General features: G+C 35.4%; 1 protein-coding gene and 1 long non-coding RNA gene across 5 annotated transcripts in view; both read left to right on the forward strand.

The window, feature by feature from the left end:
- LOC149805487 (RNA-binding protein Nova-1-like) overlaps positions 1–14,214 on the forward strand; it is a 96,811-nt gene that overhangs the window by 59,061 nt on the left and 23,536 nt on the right. For 2 of the 4 annotated variants that reach the window (XM_089950078.1, XM_089950080.1), the window contains exon 3: positions 4,919–5,064. In XM_089950078.1, the coding sequence (XP_089806204.1) occupies positions 4,919–5,064 (146 nt within the window). Of the gene's footprint in view, positions 1–4,918; positions 5,074–14,214 lie in introns of all 4 variants that reach the window. The other 2 variants (XM_089950077.1, XM_089950079.1) reach the window with 1 other exon arrangement.
- LOC149805488 (uncharacterized) lies at positions 7,851–12,508 on the forward strand. The gene is made up of 2 exons (XR_016419676.1): positions 7,851–10,210; positions 10,838–12,508. It is a non-coding gene; the product is annotated as an uncharacterized LOC149805488 (long non-coding RNA).

The raw sequence follows: 14,214 nt of genomic DNA on the forward strand, positions 1-14,214 counted from the left end.
CAGCTTTTTCTTATGCATGTTATAATCTTTGTTTTATGATGGACTATTTTGAAAATTCAGCTTATTAAAGCACTGTTATTGCCATTATATTTGCAGTTTCCTCATACATCAAAGGTAATGAATCCTTACAAATTCCATTGAGGGATCCTGTTTTAGTCCATAAGTGTGTAGAAGTTTCTGATGCTTTTCAGAACTGTGTAAATTCTTCATTTTCTAGTTATTTTATTTTCAGAGAAATGGAATGAGCACACTTTAAGCTCTTCTGGTTATAGACAGAGCTTAAAATTAGTGGTAGTGTGATAGCTGAGGGATAGTAAATTGGCCATCATACTTGTAGTTTTTCCTTAGTTTAATAGTCCAGTTGTAATGTTTCAGTTGTCACCAGTCAGCAATTATTTACACTTGCATGTCATTTTTAAAAACTGGATGATCAGATGTGTAAAAGTTCTCAGAGTTCATTGTGTAAATCTTCCAGATTTAGTTGCTCCCTTTGAGGATTAGAGCAAATAAAATGATACAAACGGTGTTTCAAAATGTGGCTGTATAAATATTTACCAGTTTTGTTACATTTATAAGTTACATTTCTGTAGTAAAGATTGTTTGTCCACCTAATTCTATATATTTTTAGATGTGTGTGTGTGTGTGTGTCATCTGAGCTCATCTCTTATTGAAAAGTTGTTTTGCCTATTAGCATATGGTGTCAGCATAGGGTAGTCAGATATACTGCTGGGTCTAGCAAACATAAATGACCTTACTTTTAGCACAGCCAAGCATGAAATTGATAGATGAATTTCCTTTTCAGAATTTGCAAACAACATTCTTTCATTTATTGTCAAATAAGACATGACTTCCCAAATCTTTTATCCTACATATCCATGACATTGGAGGTCCAATAGCTATTCCTCCTGAATGGATCATATCAAAAGAGAATTCTTACGATGTCTGGTTGGTTATAAGTGAAAACTGGGGCCAGTATGTATGTTGAATTTGGCTGCCTCAGTGGTCATCTTGAAAAAAGAATGTGATGTGACAATAGTTTTCTGACTTCTGATGATTTTTAGTTGATCCTGAATGAAAATTGTGCTGATCTAATGTTGAATATGGCTGCCACATTGACCAACTATATCATTGAAATGCAGAATATCCACTGCTTCACCACTGCCATAAGCAGATGGGACCATCTGTCACTGGGTGTTTTGCCCTCTTATCTTGAAACAACCTCCTCTTGGCAGAGCGGCAGTGTTGATCAGTCAATACCTGTTGGTGGTGGGCAGGTAGCTCTTGTCCTTGCACTTTGTTCATATCCATATGGATTCTCTATCATTAAAATTGCCCATTGCTTGAACTGCCTTGTGGTAGCATTTTTCCATGTTATCCCTAGACCATTGCACATCTTCCTGACTGATTGAGCACGATACCTTCTATTGGGACCAGGTCAATACTCCATCCCCTGCTCTTGCTTATCTCTGTCAGCTCTGCATACTTGGTCATCTTTCTTTGACAAGGCTCATCACACCTTGAAAATCTTGTTTTGGCTGCTTCTCCTGAATGAAAGGTAACAATTCCAAGGCATTTTCACCAGGAGAGCTCATATGGTGTCAAGTTGCTCCTAATGGAAATTCTTCAGATCTGATGTTCAATGTGGCCACCTTGAAAAAATTCTTGTTAAAGTTGTTCCCCATGAATGAAAGGTAATATTGCCCTTGGATTTTCACCAGAAGACTTCATATAATGCTTGATTAGTCCAGAAAGATTATGGTGATGAGCTGATGTCCAATATAACCACAACAGTTGTTATCAGTACTCCTAAATGCATGATTATATCAATGTTGTAAAAAAATACTATTTAACTTCTTATTATATCTAGTTGGCAATAATGATGCCATTCAGACATTCATTATACCTGCCGCAGATCTTTGAAATCACATTACTGTATACCCTCCTCACTGAATTGCCTCAGAAAGACTCTTATGTCTGTTGGTTGTAAATGAACATTTGCCAGTCTGTCTTTCTAAAAATACTGACTCAATGGCCATCATGAAAATCTTGTTATTTCGTGCTCTACCTCTTGATGGCCAATCATACCAACATTATGCTGTCACCAAAAGGCTTCTTGTGATGTTTAATTGGTATTAAATTGAAATGGTGTCAGTTTGATTTTGAATGTTGGCACTGTTGCATTCATCTTGAAAATCTTGTTTTTATTGTACTTCAGATCAGAAAGATGTATGAACATGGAGTTTCCACCAGAGGATTATTTTATGTCTTGTTTGGCCTAAATGAAAATGGTGTCTGGTTGACATCCAGTATATCCACTACAGTGCTAATTTTAGTCTTGTTATTGCCAAAGAATGTGAAAGATGGTTTAAATACTCTGCAGTTGAAAGTATGAATTGAGTTCATCTTGATTTCTTGGAAATCTCCTCAGTAAAGCATCTGTCTTGTCAAGGGACTCTTGTTTTAAAAAGAAATTGAACTTAAAATGAAAAATAAAAGGAGGGTTGTAGCGTTATTTTAGGAAAGGTTATTTTGGGATAATTTAAAGGTGTTTAATTTTTTTGTTTTAACTAGATAGGTAGCAACAAATGAACATGAAATCTTGAAATGCGTTGTTAAACTTGTCTACGACAAGATAGTTTCTCAGAGAATTAAAGCAGTGTGGAAAATGTTATTTTTTCCAATTGATTTGATTGAAGATTACAAGGAAGGAAAGGCATTTTATGCATTGAGGAACAGAATTCAAGGCTTCTATCAAAAAAGTATTGCTGAAGATGTATGTTTTTCTTGAACCATGCTTTTGAATAGAATTTGGTTGGTGGACTCGTTGCTCCATTTTTCTTTACTTTCATTATGAGCCTAGGTTTATTTGTTATATTATCTCTGTGATATACTATATACAGGAATATAACTATTGCAGTATGAGACTGTCTGTATTACTGCCTGTAAATATTTCAGTTTCTGGAGTATAGCTCTTAACTCAATCAAGTATTTCAACCCAACTTGGCACACATAGCAAACAAGTTTTATAGAGGTTACATTTAATAATTAGAATTTTCTTATTCAGTGTAACCATGGAAGCAAAGTGTAGCATAAATACTATATAAATGGACATATGGGGCCCCGAGTGGCTGAGTGGTCTAAAGCGCTCTCCGTTATGGATCACTGCCATCTCACCTCTAGCTGCATAGGTTCGAGTCTCGGATTTGGCCAATGTGGGTATGTGAGAAAGCTTGCCAGTAGCTTCTCGAGGGTCGGTGGTTCTATCCGGGGTTTTCCCAGGTGCTTCTTCCTCCATTAATGCTGGCCGCCATGTATAGCCTATCGTGTGCTGAAAAATGGCGTTAAACCCTACAACAACAACAACCATAGCATACTTTCAGTGGTAGTCTTTTTGTATAAGCTAAGAACCTGGGGGGAATAGTCATAGATGACTTGTGTTGATCATGGTTTGTGGTGTTGCCACCACTGGGTATCCTGTCAATGCAGTAAATTGCTTCAATTTTAGAAGTGTTTGAATCTTTTGTAATGGCAAATACACAAACCAATATATAGCAGTCCCCTGATCATTAATGACAATAAATTTCTTGGGAAGACCAGAGAAAATGAATCACTGAAAGCTTTTAAGTCCAGAAAGAGCTGTGAAAAGAATAAGAATATAAGTAAAATTGGTGTAACAGAAATCACAAGGGATTGCTGGAAAATGATTAAAAAGGTCAGTGCTCAGTAGAGTTGTCAAAATAAGCAAGTATGTGCTAAGTATTCTATTAGTGTTGGAGGTTTTTTGGCTATTGTAGGCACACACCTGTGATTGTCCATAGGCTTTGAAACAGTAGATCTTGACCTGCAGAGGATGGGTCAGTCTCTCTCAGAATTTGGCAGCAATGTTAAGGCCAAAGATGGAGACATTAAGAGGATTCTGGGCATCACCAGAATGTTAAAATCACTAGTTTAGTAGTCATATGTCAACTGTAATTGTGGTTATTTTTTATAATTTAATCCTGCTCATTCATTGATTGCCAAAACTTACCAAGCATACTTCAGGGAGGTTATAATGTTGTGATTGGTTATGACATCAGTCTGTCTGTCATTATGGTTCCTTATTGCCTACACTACATCTACACTGATTGGTAAATTTCAGGAGTATGAATCATTCGATGAAAATGAAGGTTTCGGATCCTTGGGGTATGTATCTGTATCAGCGGGCACATCTTCATATGTTGTATTGACTTGTATTATAGATAAAACCAAGAGGAAAAAAGACATAGTACTTACAGACCAGAGCACAGTTTTGATGTGAATCTTAATTCACATAATTACCATTATCAGCACTTTTCCCCTGACACCAGCAAAGAAAATAAATGTGTTAATTTTTTTTAAACAGTAAAGATTATTGTACTTCAGCCACCTGGTACATAAGTGAATTTAATTCATACAGATTTTATCCCATAAATATGTTTATCTCATTAATATGTTGTGTTTGTTATTGTTGTAGGTTTAACACTATTTTTCAGCACAAGATAGGCTATATATGGCAGCCAGTATGTCTGGTGCAGGTAAAACCAGGAAAGAGCCACTGACCCATTGAAAGATACTGGTAAGCTTTCTCACATACTCTTGAGTCCAAGACTTGAACCCATGTGGACAGAAGTCAGTGATTAATAAAAGCAAGGACCTTAGATCACTTGGCCACCTGTGGCTCCTATGCTGTTTTTGTTAAATGTGTAAAATTGTAATTAGGATTAATTAGAACGATTTACAATAGGTATTAATTTTCAGGAGAAAGGTGTATGAAGCAGGGCATGGAGTGCTTGAGTAACAAAGGAGACTGCAATATGGACTTAGGACCAGGGCTTCGATCTACTTTTGTATTAGGTGTTGAGTAATTTTGTATTTAAATTGCCCATTTTATGTATTCCAGGCACCACAGAAAGAGTATGTCTAATAATGGGTGCAGTAGATTCAGTCAGAAAAGTGCACAGCTTTATTATGGAAAAAATACGCGAAAAACCAGACCCCAATCCCAAACCTGAAGAAAGCAAAAGCAACTTCGAACGCCACAGACAGGTAACAGAGGTGAATTGATGATTAACTTCATTAATACTAACAACTACTCATTTTCATTTGTTTTAACATCAACAGTTCAGGATGCATGCACTGTGAATGGATTAAGTTATAATTGAAGTACATATTCCCGTCTGTAATAATCATGGACGACTGAAATACATTATTTTTTTAAAAATTGCTTGTGTGTTTATGGTCATATTAATTTCAAGTCTGCAACTTGTGTGTAGTTACCATGCATGAGTTGTAATGTAGTATTCTCTCAATGTGTTTCTTTTGGGGTCGACATTTTTTAATGATCCTTGCCATATTGGGGTGGAGTTGGGGTTTCATGCTGTCTTATTTCAGTGTCCATACAATTCATCATGTCACATGTTATACATTTTTAATTCTGCTTTATTGATTTTGAAAGACTTCATGGATTAAAACCAGATTAGACATTGGAATTTATAATAAGTCATTGGTCAAGTTTAATTTTAAACTTTTTCCAAGAAAATTGAACAGTTATCACCCTTGTTTTGACTCTGGACTTTCTGCCTTCTAATTGCATTTCTTTAGTAGGGGCATCGGTCTTGTATTCACAGACAGTGTATTTATAACTGAAAATTAGTATTGCAACAGTTTAATGTGTACAAAGACTGCTGTTTTCTTATTGACTACATTTACTCTTGTATAACATCTACAGACATGCAAGCAACTTTGACCTAGATGTATTGTTGCATAATGTGCTGGCAGATCTGAATCATGCTGTTTGCTTAAATTCCTTTGTAGAGCAAACAAGGGAAACCATGATTTGCCTACACATCATTTGCAGATATTGGCAATTTTATTGCAGCTGGTTCATGATTAAAAGAAGCTAATTAAGTACTCTCATTATAATGAAGCATTTAATTAGGAGAAAAAAAATGGGAGTTCCATGCATGAATGCAGCCAACCAATACTTTTTAAATTGTGCCTTCAGTCTCATGTACAGTGCTTTTGCATTGTGCCTTTGAACTCTAGTACAGTGCTTTGCATTTTACCTTCAAACACATGTACAGTGCTTTTGCCTTCAAACTCTTGTACAGTTCTTTGCATTGTTTCTTCAAACACATGTATGGTGCTTTGCATTGTGCCTTCAAATTTTTGTACAGTGATTTGCATCATGTATTCATTATTTCAAGAATGTTGTTAATATGTGACATACTTGTTTGCAGCATGTTTCTGATTCAAGTTTGCAGTATGCCATATGTACTTGCTTTATTAGTACAATGACGCTGCAAGCAACAAAGATCCTGATCTGCTGTAGTATAATGCACCTGCAAACCAGGGTATATACTGTTTATTCTAATGATTACTCCAAACAAACTGCATAGACCCAGATCTACCATTGCGTAACGATTTGGCAGATCTAGGTCTTTGTAGTTGGACTCTACTTACAAGTGCGTATATTTGGTACTTCTGGTGAAACTCTTTACATATATAGGCATGTAATGTTTGTATTCCCTAGTACTGCAGAGTTTTGGCTGAAGTGTACCTCATTTATGTATGTGTGGCATGTAACCTTGGCAAACAAGCAAAACCTATTCTTGCTGTTGCCTCTAATGTAAACATTTGAAGGTTATTGGCAAAGAAATGCTGATGCTTGAAGCAATGACTGAGTCAGAGGGCAATAACAAATGAGGGATAATTTTAGTTGGATGGTTTAACAGTTTTAAATGTTGTATAATAAGCAGTCAGTAGAACAGTTTCTTGATCTGTACAAATCTTGTAGGACTTCCATTCAAGGTTATTATAATGGTTTATTTGTGAGGTCTTGTATGATAGTTGAATGGAGAGACTATCTATTATAGATGCAAGATTCAAACTGCCTTGAATCAAGCTTAGTTGTAACAATATGAAAGTCTAGACTTCATATAGATTCCATTATGGGGATGCGTGCAGAGTTGTTTATTGTTTTGCAACAAAATATAAACAAGATTCAAAATTGAACCATTATCAATTGTTTCAAAAATTCTCAAAATGAAAAACATTATGCAAGCATTTGTCAGCTATGAAGACAGCATGATCATTATAAACTCACTATGAACCTTTCAGACCTTGTCCCAAAATATATGAAAACAAGCATGTTTTAAACTATCGTCTTCTGATTCATTATCAGTAGACAAGAACTTGTCTTGAAGGACCACTCTTCTGCCAAACAACAGTGGTCTCTCAAGACAGGTGGTCTCATAACAGGTCATACCACTATAGAATCAAAAAATCTGTGCATGGAGATCCTGGTCTCTCAAAACAGTGGTCTATCACGACAGGATTTAATGTACTTCAGTCATTACAAATTAGGAAGATGGAAAACCCATATTAAACAATATTCTCATCAAGCATACTGAGCTGTGTACCTCTCGCAAAATGTAGACTGTTGGTTTCCAAGCCATGTTGGTTTTGGAAGGTGATGAAAGAGCAGACCACACTGCTAAAATAACCTTATCTCTACAGCCATCTGATTTAAAATATCATGCACTGATTTTATACCTGGTATAAAAAGATCCTTATTTAGTAAGTGGTAGGCATCATGGAATGATGCTATCAAAAACACGTATGTGATCGAACCTACCTTAGGCGAATGGCTTCCTTCCTATGGAACCATCTCTTGGGATTAGGTAGTCATTGCAAGAATTAGAATTGGTCTGACTTGTTTAACTCACTCCTGCATATTAAAGGACAAAGTTTGACCTGAGTGCATTGTTTGCAGTGAACCCTTCACTGTGAAGCACTTTATGATGGACTGTTCTGGTCTCCAACCTACATGTGATCGTTGCGATGATGTTCAGCACATGAAAGAACTTTTTGATAAGGTAAATGTGACTTGTATCTTAAATTTCTTGAAGGATGTTGATATTTATTCTAAAATTTATGTTGTGTTCAACTCTATTTACTTTGAATATTTGTAGCGAACAATTGTACTGTTAATCACCCTAATTTATCTTTTGCCATCTAATTACCATTTATAAACACCTTTTACATAACCCGTTGGTCAGGAACTTTCATATATTGTCCTTGTGTTTTTTTGTAATTGTATTGCTCCTTGATTGTGATCCTGTAGCCTTACAATGCTGCTGCACCATACAATTCCACAATCAACCAGCCAACCAACCATTGTGTGGTCAATTCAATTCGTGGTTTGTAGTATCCCAAAAATATATATGAAACTTTGATACAGCAAAAAGTGAATTCATGTGACCTTCAGAGTACATTTCTTGATTTTAGCCAGGACTTTCAGTGGATATGAACTGTTCATAAATGGCCTGCAGTTGATTAAATCGGATCTAGGACAGGTTAGTTTTAATTTAGATGTTTATCAAAACTTGGGATTAGTCATAGCATGGTAATTACTAAAAATTATTAAGGTAACTTTCTTCTAGACTATCATTGACATATTGTCTATTTATAAACCAGTTAAGGTTTTTATGTCCTTGTGACTTTCTAAATATTACATCACTTTTAAATATATACCTTGGCTTTGTGACAAGACAGTACATCACATGATAAATTCTCAAATTTGAGTTGGCTAACATGTTTTCACTTCTGGTGCCTATACCTGGCAAAGGTCATTTCATGTTTCAATAGGCATTATTGGCATCATAATGTCAGGCACATTATTTCATACGAAATACTTGAAATCCACAGTGGCTTAGTGGTTAACCTACTGGACTACTGACCAAAAGGGTGTGAGTTTGAATCCTGCTATCAGATCAGCCATGGTCTTGGTGTATCCTTGGGCACAGCACTTTAAACACATAGCGTCATAGCTAAATGGCATGCTTGGGTTGCAGTAGGATAAAGAACCAAACCAAAGCAAGCATGAAACACTAAATCCATTCTGGTAATGTGCTCTACCTCAAGAATGCTCTTGTACAGTGTTCTGAGAACATAATAAAGTTTTTTTAAACTTGGGGTTAAAGATTTGTTACAGAGCCAATCTTAACAGGAGCTTGACATGACCATCTGTTTTTTTGTCCATGTGTATGTCTGTCTGTTTCTATACCCATCAACCACCTCAGTGATCAAGTTCTTCACTTTCATGTTTGTCTTTTCTGGCTAAATAAAAAGTGGACTCCTCAAAATGATAGGTGGGTGTCTTTGGTCTCCATGTTTTAAATACTAAAAAGTTACTAACAGCTGCCTCGCTTGGCACTCAGTATTAAGAGGTTAATGTTAGGGCTGGTTGGCCTGGTGTCAGGATAATGTGACTGGGTGGGACATCGTGCTACATGTCTGCGGCATGATGCCCCAGTGCTAGATATCACTATAAACTGTCACACTGAAGACATCGTAGCGATATGACTGAAAAGTTGTTAAAGCTGCATTAAAAATCCAAATCACACACACACACACACACTAAAAAGTTATCTTTTATTTTCCATTACTTCTGTAGATGAAAATATTCCTTTTGTTTGAACTTGATGGATCTCCAAGAAAGTATGGAACAGTGAATTCCCTGCACAGTTTTCTGATTCCTCTATAGCCCTTTTGATAAATGTTTTCTTTCTTGATGTGGCCCACTTCCACTGAGCAAAAGTTCTGCAATGGTGGATAAGGAAAACTCTGTTCAACCCCAAAAAATCAAACGTGAGACGAAGGAGTTTCTTTGTGATAGAGGTGTTGCAGAATTGGATGCTAAACCTTCATTAGTATAAAGAGACATAGGAACTTTAGATTCGGGCATTGAATCGCTTCAAAATATAAAGGAAAGAGAAGATTTGGATGTGAAATCATAATCAGTGGAAAGATTTTTGACTCCACTTGGTGCAAACCATCCACATCCTGGTGAATTAAAAGCATCTTGGAGTGACAATATTGATTATTCCTGCCTTTCATGTACAGTGAACTTCATAATTATCTGGTGTTGAATAGGGACAGAACTTGTGATGGGACTTCAAACAAAGCAGTTAGCCAATTGAAAGCCAAAGTGTTCTATGAGGATAATCATATACACAACATGTCTTGTAACGAAATAAGTGAAAAAGTGAACCAATATTTTTTATTCGGTGTAAGGCAGTTTCCATTGTACCCAACACACCGAGAAGCAGAAGAGTGATTATGATCTGTGGACCTGTTTGTCAGAAGCAACCAGTCATGTTTATTCTGCATTCTGCAACTGTGAGGCTGGGTAAGTTACATAAGTTGACCCACTTCTGGTTAGGTGTGGGCAGTCTAATTTTTTTCTTTCATACCAATGATTAACTTTTAAAATGACAAGATGGCTACATATAGTTGAAGATTAATTCATCATGTCCTTTTATGCGTGACTCATTTTTGTGTTATTAAGTGCAAAGCAGTGGATTTTTTATTATACAAGGCCCTCAAAACTATGTGTTTCCTCTGGTTTTAACATTTGGTTAGGTCTTATTAAAACAAAGTCAATAACATTATATTTGTACTAAGCACTGGGCAAAACTTGATGCACAAATCAATTTCAGGACTTTATTTTGTTAAAAAAGAGTGTTTCCCCTGGAGGTAGGGAAATGATGGGGTTGGCAATAAAAAAAATGGAGAGTCAGCTGATTGGAAACACATTTGGGGGTGGGGGGCAATTTATATGCTGAAAAGCTGCAACTAATCAAGTTATTGATACAACATCTAAAAATTACATGGGAACTGATTTATTAAAAGAACCTGTATAACTTTGTTTAAAGCAGTTGAACAAAAAAACATTTTAAGTTTTGATGTATTCTGTGTAGAATTTTTAAAATCATTATGTCCAAAGTGAATAAATTATTATAATTTTCCATTTCAGGGAGGGAGAGTCCTGTAAATATTTCTTGAGTTCACTATGCATTGATGGTGGACATTAATGAGAAGATGAAGGACAGACTCATTTCTGCAACATCTGCAGATTGTAAATGGAGACAACCATTTATGAGGAAATTGACTTCAAAAAGTCTCAGGATTTGAAATTCAAAAAACACAATTCCAGCATGAGCAAGGATGTTCTAGTGACAGTAAAAAGTGGACACCAAATCATTTGCCAAAAAACAAACTTTGTTACCTGTGTGCATGTGGTTGTAGACTATTGAAAGTTGTAACGAGTCAAAAGAAAGATGAAGAGTTTGAGTGTTCCTGTGTGCCATTCTTATATTGTTATACCTACCTAAATCAGTTCAAAACTTATTTGGATACATTGAAAGTTGAAAGTGAGAATATGCCACATTTATTGGGAGTAACACAGGGGACCAGATAAAGAATAAACACTGGCAGAAATCACAAGTGGAGCTTCTTACATCCTCAGACTTTGGGTTGGATGCTAAAAGGAAACAAACAGTAGAACCAGAGGTAACGATTACAACTGTACTTGGATATACACGTTTTATATCCCAGAGTACAGAGTGGTGTAAGAAAAAGACTTCTGCAAGGAGGAAATATTCTTATGCGGTAAAAGAAAAACACTCATCAATAGAAGTTACAGAATGTAGACTGCTTGTGAGTCCAAACTACTCTTACCTTGGCAGTAGATGGGAAGGACTTCAGAACTGTCAGTGTTGTGCATGCAATGGACAGAGGGTGTCCTTGATGTGAAATGCCCATATACACATTGACAGGTAACCCCACCAGAAGCAGCAGTGTATCCTACATTTGTTTGTTCAAACATAGATGGTAAGGTTTGTCTCAAGAGAAACAACTACTATTATCAGGTACATGGACAAATGACAATAATTGATTGAAGCTATTGTCTTTGTTTGGACTTTATTGAAAGACTACACCCCAACAAAGATTCTTGGAATCAAATAGCAGTGAAATTAAATGGATTTTATCTGAAGTACATCATAACAGAACTTTACCCTGAACAAGTGAAAAGAGGAAATTTTCTCAAATTGTGAGAAAATGCATTCAGATCTGGAGTGTAAATACATGGCATCCTAAATTATTTCACAGATTTTCATCATATCAGCCATTTTCTTGAATAATAAAAACTTACTTTTAAAAGAAAATTTGCATGAAATTAAGCAAAAATTGCTTGCTGTGATCCTATCTAGTATTTTATTTATCACCATCCGCTTGCATCTTTTATCATGGTTGTGTAAGCACTAAATAGAGATTGTATATAAGTAAGCTCAACCCACAGTTATTTCTTGGACAGCTGCATTTTTACTGGTAGATAGGTGCAAGGCAAACAGTTGTGTAAAGATGGCCTTGCTGATTATTTAGTTAGACTATAAATTTGCCTTTTTGTTGTTCTTTTTTGATAATTTATTAAACCCGGTTGATGTTTACATGTTGCTTTTTCTTTCCCTAGAAAAAGAACCAAATCACTTTTCATTCAAAGCTGGTTGAAATTGTAACAGGAATGTGATTTTAAATATTGATTGGACATTATCGTTATACATACAGTGTATTACATTTAATTTTGTTTCTATTCATTTCAACTAACTTCGTGTACATTGTTTTATTTGAATAAAAGAAATCAGTAGATATTTTCTATATTAATCCCATAAAGCGCACAAGGCCTTAGAATAAGACTGAACTCCAACTTTTTGTTAACAAACATGTCACATTGCACAAAGAATACAAACTAAAGATTTTATTTACTAACAAACGATATACAAATTTCATTGATCTGACAATAATTTCATATTCAAGATTTCAACAACTTTTATTATTGAATTAAATAAAATTCAGTACATGTAAATGCTTGGTCAGTTTCCCTGGATATCCTAGCAAGGTGCACATATATTACTCCCATCAATTGCAACTTGTCATACCTGCATAATAATTAATATGTTTAGTCGAATTTGCAAAACTTGTCTCTTGATATATAATTTGTAACCTGAAGCATATAACTGGCCACCTACAACTTAAGAATTATTCAAGTGCTCTGAGCAATTACTGGTTTGAATATGAAAATGAGAAATTCTGCCTTGATTTACTAATGGTGGCTGCAAGTTTGTTAGTCTTGTACATATCTTTAAAATCTGGCTAGCTTGCTGCAAAAAATGTTATAAGCATCACTCCCAGTAGAATACAAAACTAATTAAATTGTTTACTTGCCATTTCTGTTCAAATGCGTAAATTTGCAATTTGTCTCATTTCTTCAGTTTCACATCTTGAATTTTCTGTTTTTCAAAGAAAACTTATCTTTTAGACTCTATTATTTTTTATAATCAGATATGGAATGCTGGTAAAGTTTATCAAAATAAAGATTTATGGATAGGTATAGTTTACAAACTCAGTATTATAATGAAGTTTCATTAAATTTTGAAAATTTGTATATTTATTTTGAGGAAAAAACACTGATTTAAATACTTAAATATTGTTAAGAACACAATAAAGTTTGCACATACTTGTACACTTTTGTAAATCACTTGACCATTCCTTTCAGAATGGGAGGGTGAGGTGTGATAAAACTGCAAATCATTAAAGTCACACATCACAAAATCAAAAACCTTGGATGTTTTGAAGACTTTGTTATTGACTATGAACATACAAGGTACTGGGTTCTGTTTGTTGTAAGAGCCATTGGTTGGCGAAGGACATTGAACACAATCATTCTTGAAATTTGACACAAAGTTTGGGCTGTCAGATTTCATATGTTAAATCCATGCCTTCCTCAGTTAGTCTTCCACTGGAAATCTATGCAACCTTACTCGTGTTCATTTACAACTTTTCCTCTGTAATTCCAGCAAGCACAGCAGTAATGCCACTTTTTTCCTGTAGATTTATGTTGAATTTGTGATAATTTTCAGTGTGCTTTGTTTGCCCTCCACCAAAAAGAAGGTGCGTCTTTCTCCCATGTTAAAGAGTACCTAAGGGCAATACTTTTAAAGGGAACTAACTTTTCTGGAAAGGACTGTGTATAAAAATGGAAATTGAGAAAGAAAGTTGTTTCTAGCTATGATGCTGTTATGTTGAGTAACAAAAGCATGCTGTGTTACAAGGGAGGTTACCATGAACTAATGAAGATTCGACATCAAAACTGCATTCATGCCCAAAAAATGGGATACATAACATACTTGCTTATGAGTCCAACTGCACAGGTCCAGACCTGTTGTTGCATAATGCTTCAGCAGATCTGGGTCTGTGCAGTTTGTAAGGAGTAGTCAGTAGAACAAATAATATAGACATTGATCTCCAGGTGCATTATGCTAGGGCAGATCAGGATCTATGTTGTTTGCAGTT

Source organism: Sinohyriopsis cumingii, chromosome 2, assembly GCF_028554795.1.
Source record: "Sinohyriopsis cumingii isolate HCF-2022 chromosome 2, ASM2855479v2, whole genome shotgun sequence".
NCBI classification, from domain to species: Eukaryota; Metazoa; Mollusca; class Bivalvia; order Unionida; family Unionidae; genus Sinohyriopsis; species Sinohyriopsis cumingii.